At 43.2% G+C, this 18,860-nt stretch overlaps 1 protein-coding gene across 4 annotated transcripts in view; it reads right to left on the reverse strand.

The window, feature by feature from the left end:
• Positions 1–3,199: 3,199 nt before the first annotated feature.
• The window catches only part of col12a1b (collagen, type XII, alpha 1b), a 78,096-nt gene continuing 62,435 nt past the window's right edge, over positions 3,200–18,860 (reverse strand). For 3 of the 4 annotated variants that reach the window (XM_066678005.1, XM_066678002.1, XM_066678001.1), the window contains 15 exons: positions 14,781–14,939; positions 14,483–14,560; positions 12,747–12,833; positions 12,235–12,288; positions 11,801–11,896; positions 11,227–11,280; positions 9,956–10,009; positions 9,754–9,807; positions 8,678–8,749; positions 8,211–8,246; positions 8,046–8,112; positions 7,684–7,866; positions 6,776–6,853; positions 6,138–6,308; positions 3,200–4,128 (listed from right to left, as the gene is read on the reverse strand). In XM_066678005.1, coding sequence (XP_066534102.1) covers positions 4,010–4,128; positions 6,138–6,308; positions 6,776–6,853; positions 7,684–7,866; positions 8,046–8,112; positions 8,211–8,246; positions 8,678–8,749; positions 9,754–9,807; positions 9,956–10,009; positions 11,227–11,280; positions 11,801–11,896; positions 12,235–12,288; positions 12,747–12,833; positions 14,483–14,560; positions 14,781–14,939 — 1,362 coding nt within the window. In that variant the 3' untranslated portion in view covers positions 3,200–4,009. Of the gene's footprint in view, positions 5,614–6,137; positions 6,309–6,775; positions 6,854–7,683; positions 7,867–8,045; positions 8,113–8,210; positions 8,247–8,677; positions 8,750–9,753; positions 9,808–9,955; positions 10,010–11,226; positions 11,281–11,800; positions 11,897–12,234; positions 12,289–12,746; positions 12,834–14,482; positions 14,561–14,780; positions 14,940–18,860 lie in introns of all 4 variants that reach the window. The other variant, XM_066678003.1, reaches the window with a different exon arrangement.

The raw sequence follows: 18,860 nt of genomic DNA on the forward strand, positions 1-18,860 counted from the left end.
TTGAGGAGTGTGGTGTGTTCTCTCTGTGTCTGTGTGGGTTTCCTCCGGGTGACTGTCTGTGAGGAGTGTGGTGTGTTCTCAATGTGTCCGCGTGGGTTTCCTCCGGGTGACTGTCTGTGAGGAGTGTGGTGTGTTCTCCCTGTGTCTGCGTGGGTTTCCTCCGGGTGACTGTCTGTGAGGAGTGTGGTGTGTTCTCCCTGTGTCTGCGTGGGTTTCCTCCGGGTGACTGTCTGTGAGGAGTGTGGTGTGTTCTCCCTGTGTCTGCGTGGGTTTCCTCCGGGTGACTGTCTGTGAGGAGGGTGGTGTGTTCTCCCTGTGTCTGCGTGGGTTTCCTCCGGGTGACTTTCTGTGAGGAGTGTGGCGTGTTCTCTCTGTGTCTGCATGGGTTTCCTCCGGGTGACTGTGAGGAGTGTGGTGTGTTCTCACTGTGTCTGCGTGGGTTTCCTCTGGGTGACTGTCTGTGAGGAGTGTGGTGTGTTTTCCCTGTGTCTGCGTGGGTTTCCTCTGGGTGACTGTCTGTGAGGAGTGTGGTGGGTTCTCCCTGTGTCTGTGTGGGTTTCCTCCAGGTGACTGTGAGGAGTGTGGTGTGTTCTCACTGTGTCTGCGTGGGTTTCCTCCGGGTGACTGTCTGTGAGGAGTGTGGTGTGTTCTCCCTGTGTCTGCGTGGGTTTCCTCTGGGTGACCGTCTGTGAGGAGTGTGGTGTGTTCTCCCTGTGTCTGCGTGGGTTTCCTCTGGGTGACTGTCTGTGAGGAGTGTGGTGTGTTCTCCCTGTGTCTGCGTGGGTTTCCTCCGGGTGACTGTCTGTGAGGAGTGTGGTGTGTTCTCCCTGTGTCTGCGTGGGTTTCCTCCGGGTGACTGTCTGTGAGGAGTGTGGTGTGTTCTCCGTGTCTGTGTGGGTTTCCTCCAGGTGACTGTCTGTGAGGAGTGATGAATCGTAAGTTTTTGGGCAGAGCACAAACAATACACGGATACTTTAACCATTCGTGGCGTGTGTTTCTGAGTATCGCCACATAACTTTAGGAGTGGAAGATGGCGTCAAGCAAGAACACGAGAACGTAAGGACACCTTGTCTTTATGGATTTGATCGTGGAAGATGACTTCTCAAATACAAGCCCATTCTTTGTGTTCTTAAAATTGAGAAACAGCCCTTGTTTACTGCAGTACCAGCTTCCCTTTACATTAACTGTAGGAACATATTGATGAGGATTTGATGGCATTTAGCCACAAAAACATTAATGAAGTCAGGAACTGATGTCCCATGTTTAGCTCTGGATCACTCTCTCCTCTGGCTCCTCCCACAGTTTTGGATGGAGCTCCATCATTCCAGAAACCACAGGTCTGCAGCTGCACCCTTAACCCCCCTCTAACAGACTCACTGGACTCAGAGACTTTAAGCTCATGTGCCGCTGCTCCAGTGTTCCATTTCACTTCATGCTTTTCTATCTGAAATTATCCGAGCGCAGCATGCACAGCAGAACATCTGTGTACACAGTGGGTGCACTTTAAAGTCACCGAAGCCGCTCATGCACAGAGGTGTCTGGATCCTTTCGGCCCCGTTGTGTATAGCGGTAAAACGAGGATAGACTCCTCAAACTCACGAGGAGATTCTCTAAATCTCAGGGAGGATCTCTGCCACAGGAATGTGCTCATATTCTCTAGAGAGGTTCATGTGTTTTAACTAAACCTAAGTGAGGCTGTTATGTAACTGGTTTAGTCATAAATCAGCCAAAAAGCTCATAGACGGGTTTTAGATCCGCTAAGAGACACAGTACATGTTTAGAATCTTTATTCCACATTCAGGGTCCTCTCAGAACAGAGCCAGTAAAAACTCCTACACAGATCAATACAGTTCGGGGGCCTGTGATATACTTTGGTGAAAATACCACAAGGATCAAACCCCACATCAGAGATCTCCCCCCTGTCTTAACAGCCTTGTTCAGAACATCCGGTTTCAGCTCCTGGTCCTTTAAATGATAATAAGCCACAGCTCAGTTCAGCACGAGAGCCCAGGCGCGAGGAGCAGAAGCTCTGGATTTCAGCCGGTTTCACCCTGTTCTCTTTCTTCTCCCTTTTTAATCAGAGCTCCCACTTTTCCGCGCTCACTGTGCTTTCACATAAACGCAGGTCACGTGCTGTGATTGGAGAGACTCGGACGAGAAGACGGGAAGTGTCTGAACTCTACGTAAGATGCAGAGGAAAATCAGAATGACTCATTTTATCCTGTGATTTCAGACTACGACTGGGTGGTCTGGTTTTACACTCTGTGGGACAGGGGGGGGCTCCAGATCCCAACACTGATGTGAAAACTCATCTCCAACAGGTTCAGAACAATCCGTTCTGCTTTATTAGTTTTTTCTTTTTTAACTTTTGTGAAAGCAATAGTACGCGCCGATCAGACCTCGAAATGTTCCCTGTGGTATTTTGGCACCAAGAGGTTAGCGGTAGATCCTTTAAGACCTGTAAGCTGTCAGGTGGGGCCTTCATGGATCAGACTTGTTTCTCCAGCCCACAGAGGCGTAATCGGACTGAGATCAGAGGAGTATGGAGGCTGAGTCTACACCTTGAACTCTTAGTCATGCTCTTCAAAAGACTGTTGAACAATGTTTGCAGTGTTACAGGGAGCATTATCCTGCTGAGAGGCCGCTGCCATTAGGGGATTATTAGGGAGGTGGTATATTACATGAATGCTTGTTTTCCAGTGATCCAGAACATTGTCTAGATCATCACTGCCTTCCTTGGCTCGCCTTCTTCCCATTGTGCATCTAGGTTACTGGCAAACACAGACTCCAGGTCGGCTGCTCATGTGCCCAATCTAGGCATTTACCGCATTGGACAAGGGGTCAGCAGGGGCTCTCTGAATGGTCTGTGACTACTCTGTGTGTGTTCATCGGAGAAAGCATAGCCTTTGTGTGATCAGTACAGACTAGTCTTCAAAACCTGACCTTTTGGAGATGTTCTGACCAAAATATTTGGACCATCACAATTTGGCCCTGGTCTGAGTCTCTCAAATTCCTGCGCTTCCAGCTTCGATTTCAGTAACAAACTGTTCGCTTCCCCCATGATTATAATCCCAATATAAACTCCAACAGGGGGCCACTGAAGCCAGGTTATTGTGTTCACCCGTGTTTTCAGTGGAGTGTATCAACACACAAAGACTCAAACACACACAAGTGACACCATGTTATATTTTCAGTAGTTTTATTGAAAAATGCCTCCTCTGTTTCAGAAATAAATAAGAAAATAAGGCTGTGGAATTCACAATTTGCAGTTTAAAACATGAAGCAGCAATACTATATCCATAGTCTTGCACACAAATGCCAACTGCGTTTGATACTGATACAACAACAATGACAACAACTATATTCTGATTTAAAAAAAACAAACAAAAAAAGTGAAGAACAGACAAATAAGCGTACTAAATATACACCACAGACATGCAATTCCACTTTCGGTAAAATCAGCTGTGAGTTGATATTAAAAAAACTGATAAATGTTTGCTTTAAGATAAAGTAATGGAGGCCATGTGTTACCATACTGCGGACAATGACAAAAACGAACATTTCTCAGGCGACGAAGGCTGATAAAATGAATGAATGAATGACATATGATGAGAAGAAGTGTGTAGGACAGGGCCGTCATGAGCCGTGATGAACGAAGCGTGGATGATTGTAAATTTCTAAAGTGTCGGTGAGTGTAACGGCCGTCCGGTGGCGAGCGTGCGACTACCAGCGACTCCGCTGGGGTTTGGCGAGTTTGGGAAGTGACACATGAGTGACTCTGATGGGGTGAGTGTTTAATGAAGCGGATCATTTACAAGCAAACGAGGGGTGAAGACAGAGAGCGAAAAAAAAAAGAAATCTGGATTTGGTCACACTCCCAATCTACCCTGCGAAACCCACACGCACTCTAAAGTGTAAGAGAAGAGATATGCATTACCTCTGTCGTATCAAGTGTTCATAAATCTTCAAAGTGGCATTTGTGAAAAACAGTTTTGAAAAGAAATACAACTTATGATTGAATCCATTTGAATTGTCTTCTGGACAGTGATCTCTTGCGACGTTCGCTGGGTGAAAGCTCGTAGTCTTCCTCAGGGACTACGTGCTGTTGGGGCTCACTTGGATGCAGCTCTGCTTGGAAATATGGTTGTGGCCAGTTGAGCATTGGGAGTAACATTACACTCAAAGTCAACAAAAGCAAAAAACGAGCAAAAAAGAGCATTGTGTTACATCTGTCAGTGCTGTAATGCCACAACCACTAATCTGAAACCACGGGAAGGAGAAAAAAAAAAGGCTTTTGTAAATTAGAGGACGCTGATAGAAAGAGTGAGTAAACAGCTCAACACTTTCTACTTTTCCCCAGCGTCTTTGATGCTACACTGAGACACGGGAAGGTTCGGTTAAGCCGAGAATATTACGACTGTATTGTAGCTGGATTAGTTTTCTCAGAGGAGGCACTGTACGCTAATTTGTAAGGCTTTTGGAAGGACAGTTGCTGCAGGAGAGTCTGGAACGTCATACCAGTGTCCCCCCACAGAACATTGCGTATTTATTAGTAAGATTTGTGGTTCCGTTAGTGTGAGCTGGATTATTTTTTACTGAGAGCTTCAGATTCAGTCCAGGACCATTTACCGAGCTGATATTACTACCAGCTATCAAAATGTCATGATTCACACCAGATTAAATTGATCTGTCAGGCTTTAAAGACTACACACACACTGTAGATTCATTCAGGATTGAATCAGTGACAACACTGGTACAGATTTAAATGGCAGAACCTCCTCTGGTAAAACGAATCCAGTTAAAACAGGGCTGTGATGTGAATGATTGTGGTACACAGCTGAGCTACAGCTGGTTGTGAGAAACCAATTTGATCTAGAGATAATCAAGGGTCATTCGTGAATGTCCAACAGTGCTACTGTGCACACGGAGTGATATTTCTGTTTTAAACAAACCTAGGATTACTAGCTTGTACAAAAAATAAGGCACATGCTTCAAATCAACCCTGAGCAAAATCTGAGGGTACATCATGTAAGGCACATAGTATAAAAAGAGGCATTCGTGTTGGCATTCAGCAAACAGCAGGATACAATGCACAAGCTCACTATCGGTGTTAAAAACTAATTTTAGTGGATTTGGGTTCATTTACAAGGCACAATTAGTTTATTTACAAAAACAAAACTGAAGAGTTAACAGGTTAAATGACTGTCATCTTGACTACAAATCCTCTCGGTTAGTAAGTGTTGCTGTTGTTGCTGCTGCTGTTGTTGTGTTTGTTTTGCATCATGCTCCTCCACCTGCCTGTCTGCCGTTTGGGCTTCAAGATGCAAACAGGCCACTACGTTGATGCCATCATCCGTTGCTTTGGCGGTGTAAGTTGCTGTGAACTGTTGTTAGTACCGGTCCGCAAGTTATTTTTTTGTTCTTTGTTGTACTTGTGTGTTTCTCTTTTTTTTTTTTTTTAATACTGTTTTCAATAGTGTTCGTTAATCATTTCCTTGGTGGTTATCCTCATAGAACTCATCGACATGTGCGAGGAGCACAAAGCTCAGAATCAGGCCTTTCTCACGAGTTCAGCGTGAAAAGCAGCACAGGCGCTTTAGAATGTTTATGAACCTGTAACAGGTCAGAGAGGGTGTTAGAGTTCAGTGAGCTTCCCAAACTACATCATCAGGCTTTGCATACATGGTAAAAATATGATATTTTGGCTTGTTAAAGAACGTAGGCCATATATTTAGTACTTCTCTTTATGAGATTCCTGTAGGAACGTAGCACGACTGTTCAGTGCAGTGTATATACATATTTCCCAGCAGATAAATGTCCTTAAACAAGGGATGTTCTTACAGGAAGCTCCAGCTCTCACAGAGAAATATTAGATACATTGGCTACACGTTAGATGCTTTCTTTTTTCCTTTTCAAAATAGCATTTTTCCCCGTGTATACCTGATGGACGTTTACTATGTTACAACATGTTAAACAACATGCCAAAACAATTCTCTACGTCTGCTGTCGCCAGTCGACTACTGTTGTAACTATCAGGTAGCTGTATATCCATGCATTATGCTAAATCATGCCGTGAATGTTATTAGCGGTGTTTTTTATGTCATGCAGCAGGCCCTTCTATGAGGAAGTGTACGTACCTCTGTATCCTGGTCCATTGTAGGGGATACCTACGCACTGAGAGGAGTCACAGTATCCTGCAGGGCCAGGTGGGCCTCTGGCTCCTGGGACACCGTTACGACCAGGAGGGCCACGAGGACCTTGAGGTCCAGTAGAACCTGGGGGGCCCATTCTGGACTCACCTTGAGGGCCTGATGAAAACGGAGGGAAGCGATATTCAGAAAACAGAACTGACATTGCTGCTTAAATCTATGGCTGAGGCGGAGAGAGAGCTGCTCGTGTCAGCATCAGCACAGAGACTGAGAGGAGGAGGTTTCAACCTGGAAGGGGAAAAGTGTTAGGCAAGTCGTTTTGGTTTTTTTTCCAGTTTTTATTATGTAACTGTGAAACCTCAGTCGGGATGTGAAATAAATCTGTCTGGGCTAAACGACAACCAGAAATTGACCGATTCAAAAGTCCCAGGAAGGGGAAAAAAAAAAACAAGCTCCTGCTTGTGACCCAAAGCTTTCACTTTCTGTCAGTTCACATTATCAAAAAACTAGAACAGGAAAGACCTGTGAAAACTGCTGACAGATATTTGAAATGACGTGAACAAATCAGGAACGCGTGTGAGTGAGGGTGTGTGTGTGTGTGTCTGAGAAAAAGAAAAAAATCCTACCAGGTGGTCCAGGCAAGCCTCTCTGTCCTCTTTCTCCAACTCCAGGACTTCCTCTCTCACCCTTCTCTCCAGCTGGGCCTGAATTAAACAAGTGCACATTCACAAAAAAACACCATGAGAACAAAGACAACCCTCAGCAGAACACACAACAAAAAAGAAGCCCCAGAAATAACCACATGTGCGTGTGTAAAATGCGCTGATTGGAGTCCTGTGGTAAGTCTGGAATGAGAGATCTTGAAGAAAGGAGAACCGTAGAGACTCCTAAGTAATGCGTGGACACGTCCCTGACACCACTTTATTCTTCGAGGTTATGCTGCGCTGACTCTGGGGCTGTGCACCTACAAATTCACTTACGTTTGATTTCTTCTATCTGTGAGCGTTGTGACAGTACAATACATAAAATCTAATGTATGGAGGAACATGGGGCTGCGTCAGTACTTCAGTGATTACGTCTGTTGTAGACTCACTGGTAATTACATTACTATTACTTTAATATCCAACCATGTGGTCTAAAGATCGAATTAGCACAAGGTGGCTTTTTGTACAGGCATTCAAGATGCACAGCTCGGCACCGCGTTTCTATAACAACTCATCATACGTGCTTTAATAACGTAGGATATCATACAACCCAATTTTAACCATCACTGAGGAAATATTTGAACAACCAATCCACCTACTAACACATGTGTGTGAACAGTGGGAGGAAATCCACACAGACACAGGGAGAACACAGCCCACTCCTCACAGACAGTGACCCAAAGCAAGGTTTGGTATGGCTAATGCGGTAGCCATTTTACCTGTTAATGTACACATCTCCAAAGCCAGATAACATTATCAATAGACGTCAGACTCAAGCCACGTTTGTTAAGGTGGCATTTGGAAATGTAAATGAAGAGAGAAAATCATACCTATTTCTCCCTGTCGACCTGGTAATCCCGGGCCTCCGGGTAAGCCATTTCGTCCGATCCGACCAGGTTCTCCACGAGGACCTTGATGACCAGGTGGTCCTGGGGGGCCTGCGGGTCCGGGGCTGTTGCTGCGTATGTCGTTGGGGATCTGGTTCAACATGTCACTGAATCTACCCATCTGACCTTGAGAAGCACATCAGCCAACACAAAACAATTACTACAAGAAAGGGTGAGCAAATAAATGACTGTGAAATTACAATTTACATATTCCCTAAGATGAATATACTTCTAATGGCATGGTCTGCTTGGCTTTGTGGTTGGACATGACAAAGCAAGCATGCATCAAAGTAAATAAAGCTTACTGTTGACTAACTGCTCGCAGACTTGTCTGGCAATGGAACGCATCATGCCCTGAGAGGCAAGGTCGCCCTGAAAGGAATAACATAAGAAATAAATTTTGCTCCTCTCTGAAAATACTCTCTTGTAATTAAAATGAAATGAGAGCAATTACTAAAGCCATCACTCACTCTTTCGCCCTTGTCTCCCTTCAGCCCAGAGGGTCCCTGTGAATATGAAAGTCATATCCATAGTTTTACATACATTCCACCACATTAAACCCATCAAATCCTGCTAACCCCTAAATTTCCTCTTAATCATATTTATGTCCCAACCACACCATTAAATTTCACCATTTACTTATCAAAGGCTCAAAGGGCTATTGTTGTTTTTTTTGCCATAGTGTGTGAGTCTTAATTAAATGTTTGTGTTGTGCCTGCTGTCTCTCTTTCGGAGTGAACAAGGCTGAAGGGACTGTTGTATTTCACATAGACGTTTGACAGCGTAATGTTATGCTTTGCTGGAATGTGACTGATTTCATCACTGCGTGTCACAGTCGTACAAATCTATGCAATGCTTTGCTAGCAGAGGGTAACATCCAGTTCAGTAATCATTTGTGTTAACATAGCCCTGTTTTTTAAAGTCAGTGTATACTTACAGGAATACCGTTATCTCCAGGCTTTCCAGGAGTTCCTGATGCTCCTTGCATTCCAGGAGGTCCAGGTGGTCCCTAAACAAAACAAAAAGTCACTCTGAGACACAGACTTGAGTGACCAACATTACTATACGTTATGGAAATTGCGATAAATTACACCGTCACTCGTATGTATAATTTACCAACCAAATACAGACGTATAGAAGAATAATTATAGACTGTAAACCGTAAGAAATCTGTAGTAACTGCGTACACTGTACAGTAACAAGTCGCTGATGTGTCCATCACACTATTATTTCATATTACCTTTTGTTTACGTGGGTTTAAAAGATCTGGTGTCTACTGTTAACGAACCCAGTTCAGTCGTACTTTTTAAACCACTTTTAAAAACGAGTTACTGCTGGTAATAAACTCACGGTGCCATCGACATTGAAAAAGTACTCAACAGAACCACACTTCCTTCACAATACAATACTCCAGACACAGCTCTCTTGTATCCAATTTGGTGCTAGGTTTTCTGAATATTAATCAATCAATTATTTATTGAATTGGAGCATCTTCATTTACAGATTTGTTGTAGAATAAAAAACAAACGTTTTGTTATTAATAAAACAATTCAAATAATCCCTGTACCTAATAATAGCGTATTAGTTTTACTACCCTAACTTATAACGTACTAATACGACGAGATCTTTAAGGTGGGAAAGGTGTGGCACATGCCATGAACACATCAGACTGGAATGACAATTACTGATGGTTGGTTCTCGGTGATGCGTCTTCTGATCTCCAACATTGCACACTGTAACAGTTGTGCATCGCTGTATTTCAATGTTTCACTGCACTGTTTCACTGCACTGTAGATACAAATGTGTGGAAAAGAAAAAAGCTACAAAAAAACCCGCCACTAGAGACACGGGCTCTTCACTTCTTGACACCAACATGGAACCAACAAGTTAATGTCTAAGAATGAATGCAGATAGACGAATAAAAAAGTTATTGTGAGCCATTGTGTCATGAAAGTTGTACGAAAATACTGAGTCAATGAAGTATATTCTGATTCTGAATCTGTGTAAACACACCATTGGTCCTTGTGGTCCTCTCGGTCCGGCCGTGCCTTCCTTTCCTGGAGGTCCCTGTATTGAGTGCACACACACACACACACACACACACACACACACAAACACACACACAAACACACACACACGCGTGCACACAATTAAATCCAGACTTCTTTGCTGATCCACTGATGCACTGTAATTTACTGCACTCAGCAGCACTCACCCTCACACCAGCAGGTCCCATAGGGCCAACATTACCAGCCGGGCCAGGTGGACCCTAAGAGAGAGAAAAAGCGAGAGAGAAGAGCCAGAGAGTTAGAGCCAGACACTGCATCCCCTCTAACACTAGACAGCAATAACACAACTCTGCTAACTTTGAGCAAGCAACTCAAACCAGTTTGTCACACCATCATTTTCCTTCCATGTTTAAAACAATAAATCTTTATTTCTGATTTGCTTTTAAGAGGCCTCTGCTCTTTTCTTTCCCCGCTTTTTGTACCCTCCCCTCATCAATCCCATCTCGTCTTTGATGCTTTGGCATAAGATTTACAGGCAACATAATATATTCCAGATCCATTTTACTGGCTATTATAAACCTGGACTGCAAACTCTGTAAGTCATTAAACGCATGTGGCTATAGCATCTGCTCCAGTACGCTCACCTGCAAAGCAATTCCCAATGCTGGTCATTAAGCTTGTGATTTTAAAGTGGCTCCAGTATCTGTATCTGTTTCTTCTCCTGCTACAGAATATATATAGAGTTGTGCAACAAAAACAATGTCTCTCTAAAACCGATGTGAAGAAATGTTTTGTTTCCCTCTGTTTACCTCTTGTAACTCACTGGCTTTGTGCATTCAGGACACGATCTAAAACATTGCTAATCAATGGGAATCAACTAAATATTAAACAAGGAATCTACCTCCATCAGGCCCCCAGGGCATTCCACATTAAAGAGACTTTAGCTGAGTGTTCTTGTCCATGAACATAGTAGTGATACATTCATAGCGCAATGACTCATGTTCTTCATCTTTCCTCAGTGATGTAACAATCACTCGAACCATGAAGCCAACGGCAAAGTCACGCTTAGTCTTTCAGCGAGGCCACTGCGGAATTTACACGCATTTATTTATTAAATATTGACTTATCAGCATGGCAGTGAGCAGCCATCAAAGTCATTAATTAATTCACTAGGCCCACACATGTTGTAAATTATAACTACCCAACAAAAACTGCAGGAAAGCACCAAGCCAGACACATTACAACAATTAATATTGTGCTCAACTAATCTGCATTTCAACTCCGTTAAAATAACAGCTCACGATCTAAGCCTGTTGTTCGCTTCTGCCTCCCTTTTCGCCTCCCCTGCACAGATACGATCTGAGCTCTGCCATATGGAACACTTCCAGAGTAGTAGCATGGGCCTGCACAATAAGAATTATCCCCTTGCTCTCCTTTCCAAGCCACAAAAAGCTCTCTGAGCCAAAAGAGCACTCACTTTCTGCCCAGGTAGTCCAGCATCACCAGGATCGCCTTTCGGTCCTGGACGGCCCTGTGGAAAAAAACAAAGAGAAGAAGAAAAAAGTTTATATTAAAAACAAACTAATGCAAGTTTTTCGAACTTTAGAGGAGGAGGAGGATGTACTCTCATGCTGCTGGAGACCTGACACATCAATCAAGCCAGCAGGCCAGGATTTGCAGTGGATATTTGAACAATTCCTTTGCATCATCCAACTAAAAAAGGCCAGATAAAGAAGAGAAAGTGGCTGAAAGGAGCGAGGGAAGGAGCTCTATTGATATTTATGCAGCTTAATTTAGGATAAGAAGCTTTAAAACGTCTCTGGATATTGAGGGCAAATATCCTCAGACATGCAAGAATGCAAAATGCTGAACCTGCTGCCATAATAACTGTGCAACTACAGTTCTTGGGATAATAAATGGTCAGAGTAATCCCTGTTCGGTGCGCAGAGGCGTGCGGAGATTTACGGCTGGCTACTGAGAACTGGCCGAGCGCAGAGACGGTGGAGCGGGAAAGGAGATATTAAGTAAGAAAACTGAGGAAGGGGACTTACAGCCTCTCCAGGAATGGAGCGTCCACTGGGGCCCTGAGGTCCTGGAAGACCCAGTGGACCAGGTGGTCCCAAATCACCACGAGGTCCAACCGGACCCTACAAATGCACATAAGAAAAGAATCAGACATTAATATTACATTAGGTTAGATTCCATTATAGTGGACATTGTCTTTGGCTTCTCTGTAGATGCATGTTTATATATGTTTTACAGGGGAACGTTTAAACATTACCCAACAAAATCACTTTTTAAATGTATTAATACACTTAATATACTAAATCTCTTTTATAAAAACCCACAGAAGTCTTAATTAACTCTGATAATGACTACCACACCTCACATAACCGTGAGGCCAACTCTCTTCACAGTCCATACCCATCCATACTGAGACTAAACTGAGAAAAAAACAAGAAAATCAAGAATACATGACACTCACAGATGGGCCAGACTCTCCTTTTTCACCCCGAGGCCCTTTGCTACCAGGTGCACCCTAGAAAAAGAAAGTGTTTAGACAAATTACAGAGAGCACGCTTGAGCTATCTGCTTTTACAACTAATCATCTGTCTACACACTACACGTGAACTGTTCGTGACCGTCCCTGAATGAATGTTGACTTGTGCGCAAGGTAAGTAAGTACAATGCTTCTTTCAGCAAAGCATTTGTGGAATTACTGCACTCTCCATCATGGTATGCAGCTAATGGACAGCTTGTCTGTGAGAGTTGATAAACCCAAAGCAATTTAGAGAATTGGTACCCGTCAATCTCAATTCTGTCTACCTTTCAAGAAGTTTAGATGGTTAACTCTTCCATCTGTGTAAGGCCTGTATAAAGACCCACCATTTCACACACACTTAACTACACAATGTACATAGTAATTGAATAAAAGTGAGCAAATACTTCATGGTTATTACAAATAACTGTCCTTAAAGGAGCACAAAGGTTTCTTACCATAGGCCCCATTGGTCCAGGAGGTCCTGAGCTGTCTAAACTGCATGTGCAGGCATTGGGAAGCGATGGACACTTGGCCTCATCTCTCTGGAATATGAAGAGTGAAGAGAGAGAATGGAAAATGAAGATGATTGAGAGTCTGGAAAGAGCATGACTCCCTCTGTGGCCTCAAGGGGAAATCTTATCTACACAGACACAACACCAGGACTGACTCATTGACTTTCTCGAGTTGGAAAGTTTTCAATGTAAACTTTTAAAGATCAACTCAAAAAAAAGTGGCTACTTCAGACATTTAATTTACGCTTCTCCAATAATATGATGATGACTCCTCAGATTCCATCAGCTTTCGAAAAGTATTCTCTGAGTTTAAAAAAAATTACCTGTCCCAGACTCTGTGAACAAAAGATTTTGACAAACGGCGTAGGGTATCGGCCAAAAAGCTTTTATATTTAATGCTAGCAAAAAGGGTAGAGTAAGTCTTAATTTAACACTGACTGGTTTGCCGTTTTTAATGGGAATTGATGTAATGGGAAATGATCTACTTGTATACATCAACTGCAGAATTCATCTCAAATGAAGAGAAGGAATGTTCTGGGGATTCGGAAGGGATTTGGTGTAGACATGGGAAAATGATAGTCAGAGCATTTCATCTAAACAAAAAACAGAGCAAAGCCTTTTACAGATGATGGCACCGCTGCCCGCAGTGCACACAGGACTGGATTAAGCACAAACCTTGTGATGTGCAGACAGAGTTTTTGCTGACAGCCTTTTGACAGGGTGGCACTGGGGTTTGATTGATGTGGTGCTGCTAGACGTTGGCCTTTTCCTATGCTGTCATGAGCCCACTTAAGGCAGTTTCCCTTTTGTAATAGGGTACTAGGATACACTACTGAGCCACATCACTCTTAAGAAGAAAAACAACAAATCAAGAAAGAAATAAGTAGTAAAAGAGCAAATCGGTGACACTCTACTTGACTGTGCAACTGTGTTTTGAAGCCGAAGCTGGGCTGTTCAAACTCTGTTCTTGTCCTTCAAGTGTCAGGGTCCGCTAATCACAACCAAAAGCATCTGGTGTGCCTTCAAAAGCAACAACTCACAAACTGTGATTCAAGTGGTCAAGGCACAGCTGTCCTTTCATAGATGCACATCCTGCATGTCACCCTTCACTTTATTCTTACAAAGAATGCTGCTTGATTCAAAGCAATTCATCCAATGAGTCCCATGCAAACATTTGGTGGCATGATAAAACGTCTGGTAGATATTATGCCAAAAATATGCACTGCATAAAACAACAAAAGACAAAAACTTTATATATATTTTAAATCAGTAAAACGTTTTTCGTGTATTGGTGTTAATGGCCGTGAGAATAACACAATAAAGGACCTGCTGCGTCCAACTGTACAACAGCAGATGTTCTTGTAGCTGTTCCGTTCTTCTACACATGTACTGATTAAGTCAGCATGTCCTTCAGCAAAGATTAGTCATTGTTGTGCACATGTCTGGAGTGTTAGTTCAATGGGGTTCACTTGAAAAAGCAAGGGTTAAAAACACATGGCTGACAGGATGTTAATACACAGTCAGACTCACGTCATACACAAGGAGACAGCAGTGGAGCTTGAGGAAGACCACCCAGGGATTTTTGACATGAACATAAAACTGACTTTGCATTAAGATGCAGATAAGTGTTTTAGAGAGATGAACAGCTGTTTTTAGAGCTCCTTTTAGGTGCTTCTTACCAAAGCGGGTAGGTCGCAACATCTGTCCCGACTCGTCCAGCCCAGGCTACAGATAATATCGAACATCTGGATCTGGAACTGTGCACCACAAAATAAAAGAGGTTGCTAAATGTGTCTTTGATGGAAGTTTGCATTTAAAGTTATTAAAAAGAGAATGCAGCAATAAACAAAAAAACATCAGATAATTGACACAGACATCACAGCAGTAAAGTCCATCTGGGTCTACGATGCTGTAAGCTAAACCAGAAAATGGCTGATATAAACACTGTCTGGAGTTGTACTACAGCCTTGTACTTACTGTTGCTGACTGTCCTTTAGAGCCAATGGATTTGGACATTTTGCCTAGTACGTGATAGCCATCTGAAGACGTATTTCCAGCTTCCTTAATTTCCTTCTCAGCCACCTCTTTGCAGTCCACATTCAGTTTGACACTCTTGGAGGAGACGAGGATGTGGAGCTGGAGAGGAAATAAAATAGGAGAATTGTGTAAGGTTAAGATAACCGGCATCCTTAAACTGATCTATGATACTATCCCTGTGTAGAGACAGCAATCCATTATGGCATCTTGCATAACTCAGAAGTCATCTGATCCTTTGACCCTTAATTGGAAACTAACTTAAAATGCACTGAAGCAACTAAAGGGCCTGAAGATTTGCTGTCTTTAAATGATGTTTTTAATTACTGATAGATTCACTCATAAGTGTGTCAGTTGACAAGAGCATGCACACTCGAAAAGCAGAGTGCACATTGTGATACAATAATAATAATACAACACCTGTAAAATGCATCAGAAAATTGATGTTGAATTCTCTTCCAGAATCCTCCCAGTCTTAAAACCTTACTGAAAGTTACTCAGAATGCTTACACCAGCTTTTTCTTTTATCTGCCAACATCTCCATTGTTCATCGTTTCTTTTCTTTCTTTAAAGGAATAGTTCATATTTTTACAATTGGATATAAAGACCTGAAAGTACAGACCAAATGCACTATAGATTAGCCTCAGAGCTTCACTGCGAAACTAATAGAGAACGCTTCAGACGCCAAACCTCTAGCTCCACTGCCCAAATTTGGAGGAAGTGTAAAAAATAAAAAAGCAAATTTGATTATTTGCCAAAACAATTCCTTTCAAGATTGTCCTAGAACAGTACAGTCCAGAACTGCATTCCACCACATCAACATAAACCCAGCTATGGTAATTCCCAGGTCAGCACAGCTTATGATGACGAAGATGATGATTATGAAGCACACTCTCTCCCCTTCCATCTTTGTACATAATTTCAGCAGCAGCAGCACTGCGATCCTGTTCACTTTTTGGCAGCTACAGTGGCCGTTCACAAAAACAGTGTGATCTTAAGCACTTGGCATGAGTAGAGGATTCTGGTGAACATCCCTGGCAGTGGATGGTTGAGTTAAAGTGACCACTGTTTGGACTGCGATGGCTGTGGATTTCAGACAGAGTCTGCAGGCAATAACAGAGACTCCTCATGTGGGAACAAAGGGTAAATGAGGTGAAGTGAGAGAGAGCACTGAGTGGATGACGAGAGAAAGACTAGATTGGACATAATGGGAAGAGCCTACTGTCTCCGAGGGAGAGTCAGTGAGTCTGTGAGAAACCTTACTCAGCAGACGTTCCGACCCCGTTCATCCAGCTCTGCTTCATTTCCACCTCAAGCCGACATGACAAATGGAGCATGACATCATCCGGGACGCACTTCCACATGTGTTCTCAAGTAGTTTATAAATTGGACTGCATTCAGCACCTAGACTGAATCTTATCTTTCTCACAGTGTCTTTTGTATTGTACTGCTGAAATATCTGGGATTGTTAAGAATTCTACCAGCACAATAAAAAGAAAATGATTACAGAGCTTATTTGCATATCATGGCCTTCTGTGATATTAGCAGTACACAAGGCAGCACTGTGGTAATGATTAGCAAAAGAATAAGCAGCAAAGACATTAGAAATCATTTCACTATCAAGGAGCTGAAAGCTCAATGTTTGAATTGAGGATAAGTAAAGAATAATGAAATAGTGACGCCGTGCCATCTTCTGTTGGCTTCCCCATATCACGCTATTGTGATATGAGAAAAACATGTTCTAAATGCAGTTGATGCGAGTCAGTGACACAACAGAGCCACATAGGGTTCACACGAGAATGTAAATCAACTACTAACCAAACAGAAACAAGACTTTTTTTTACCTATCGTCGCTGTCCAATTAAAAACAAGTATCTCCATTTTTGTGGATTTTAAGTTTGCAATATCATCGAGCAAAGCAGCTGTGCTTCACCCTGCGGTAAAACTTAATGAAGCATGAACCAATAGAATTGCTCCAATTCTCGCAGTCACACAGCTCCAGGGACCTGGAGGTTGTGGGTTCGAGTCCCACTCCGGGTGACTGTCTGTGAGGAGTGTGGTGTGTTCTCCCTGTGTCTGTGTGGGTTTCCTCCGGGTGACTGTCTGTGAGAAGTGTGGTGTGTTCTACCTGTGTCTGTGTGGGTTTCCTCCGGGTGACTGTCTGTGAGGAGTGTTCTCCCTGTGTCTGTGTGGGTTTCCTCCGGGTGACTGTCTGTGAGGAGTGTGGTGTGTTCTCCCTGTGTCTGTGTGGGTTTCCTCTGGGTGACTGTCTGTGAGGAGTGTGGTGTGTTCTCCCTGTGTCTGCGTGGGTTTCCTCCGGGTGACTGTCTGTGAGGAGTGTGGTGTGTTCTCCCTGTGTCTGTGTGGGTTTCCTCTGGGTGACTGTCTGTGAGGAGTGTGGTGTGTTCTCCCTGTGTCTGCGTGGGTTTCCTCCGGGTGACTGTCTGTGAGGAGTGTGGTGTGTTCTCCCTGTGTCTGCGTGGGTTTCCTCCAGGTGACTGTCTGTGAGGAGTGTGGTGTGTTCTCTGCCTGTGTCTGCGTGGGTTTCCTCCGGGTGACTGTCTGTGAGGAGTGTGGTGTGTTCTCCCTGTGTCTGCGTGGGTTTCCTCCGGGTGCTCCGGTTTCCTCCCACAGTACAAAAACACACGTTGGTAGGTGGACTGGCGACTCAAAAAGTGTCCGTAGGTGTGAGTGTGTGTGTTGCCCTGTGAAGGACCCGCTCTAGGGTGTATTCCTGCCTTGCGCCCAATGATTTCAGGTAGCCTCCAGACCCACCGCGACCCTGAACTGGATAAGGGTTTTATCCAGTGCTGTTTATCAAAGTGACAGAGTGGCACCAAGCTTCATTGGTTCGCACTTTCTTGATTATAACAAGAGTGTTCTGTTTTTATTTATTCTTGCTCACTCACTTGCATTTAGGACTTGATGCATCCAGGGGTGTATCTAGAGTTGGGCTTGCGTCAGCATTGTCCATACAGAGGAATCATCTACCCATCCAGTAAAAACATGCTTAAACTAACTGGATGCTTAAACACTATTTTGCTTGACACAGGATTAGGTGAATAACTGAAATGCACTACTTTAGGGATGTTCACAAATCTCCTCTATGGTCAAGTTTAACAGTGAAAATGTGGGCATGCTGATATCCAGTAGTATTCTAAACCAAAGACAGATCGGTCACAGTCGAGTAAGTTTCAATCTGCCAAGGAGGCTTCTGGAGAATCTAAAATATTCAGCTGCTGATGGATATCTGTTCCACTCATCTTTAAGCCCTTTGGTTCTTTTGCTATTAACATGTCCGAAAGAACAGCTGAATGTGCTCCTCTGGCTCTTGGAGACAAACAAACAGTAAATCAAAACTTGGTTTTAAAAACTGAGGATGCATAAAACTCACTGAACACTTTCATATCGAAAGCCAGAGTGCATTAATCAAAAGAGGGAGTGAATGCATAGGCCAGAGCTAGATCATTTAAATCATGTTTGTTTATCCAGCATGCACTGGCAGCATTTTAACAGCTGACTTTCACAGACTTCATAAGTAACGGTGAACAACTAAAGCACTCATACCATTTACCGTTTACGTCTTCAGAATCATTTGAACTTTTTCTCTAGAGAGACTTGAAGCATGATCGACAGTTTAAACATTCCCACTCACCTCTGAGTAAATCTGTGACTGATAAGAATGCACAAATAATTTTAATTTCATCAGGTGCTGTCCTTCATTCACTTTCCTGAACACTCTAACTCAAAGTTCCCTAAATGAACTGTTACCTCAGATGTACATTATCAGCCAAATCAGTTGTGTGATCAACATTTGTTTCTTTAGTCTGCAGTTATGGTACACTGCCATTTAGCATCCATCCCCACTTGCCTCTTGTTGCACAGCCTCAACAACAATTACTGTTATTAAATACTGTGGTATATTAATATAGAAAAAAAGCATGTAGCAGCTCAAAACAACAGCCTGAACTTTGACTGTACATTGGGACATTTTTACACATGACATATTATCAACTCGAAATG

This window comes from Hoplias malabaricus, chromosome 7 (assembly GCF_029633855.1).
Source record: "Hoplias malabaricus isolate fHopMal1 chromosome 7, fHopMal1.hap1, whole genome shotgun sequence".
Classification (NCBI taxonomy): domain Eukaryota; kingdom Metazoa; phylum Chordata; class Actinopteri; order Characiformes; family Erythrinidae; genus Hoplias; species Hoplias malabaricus.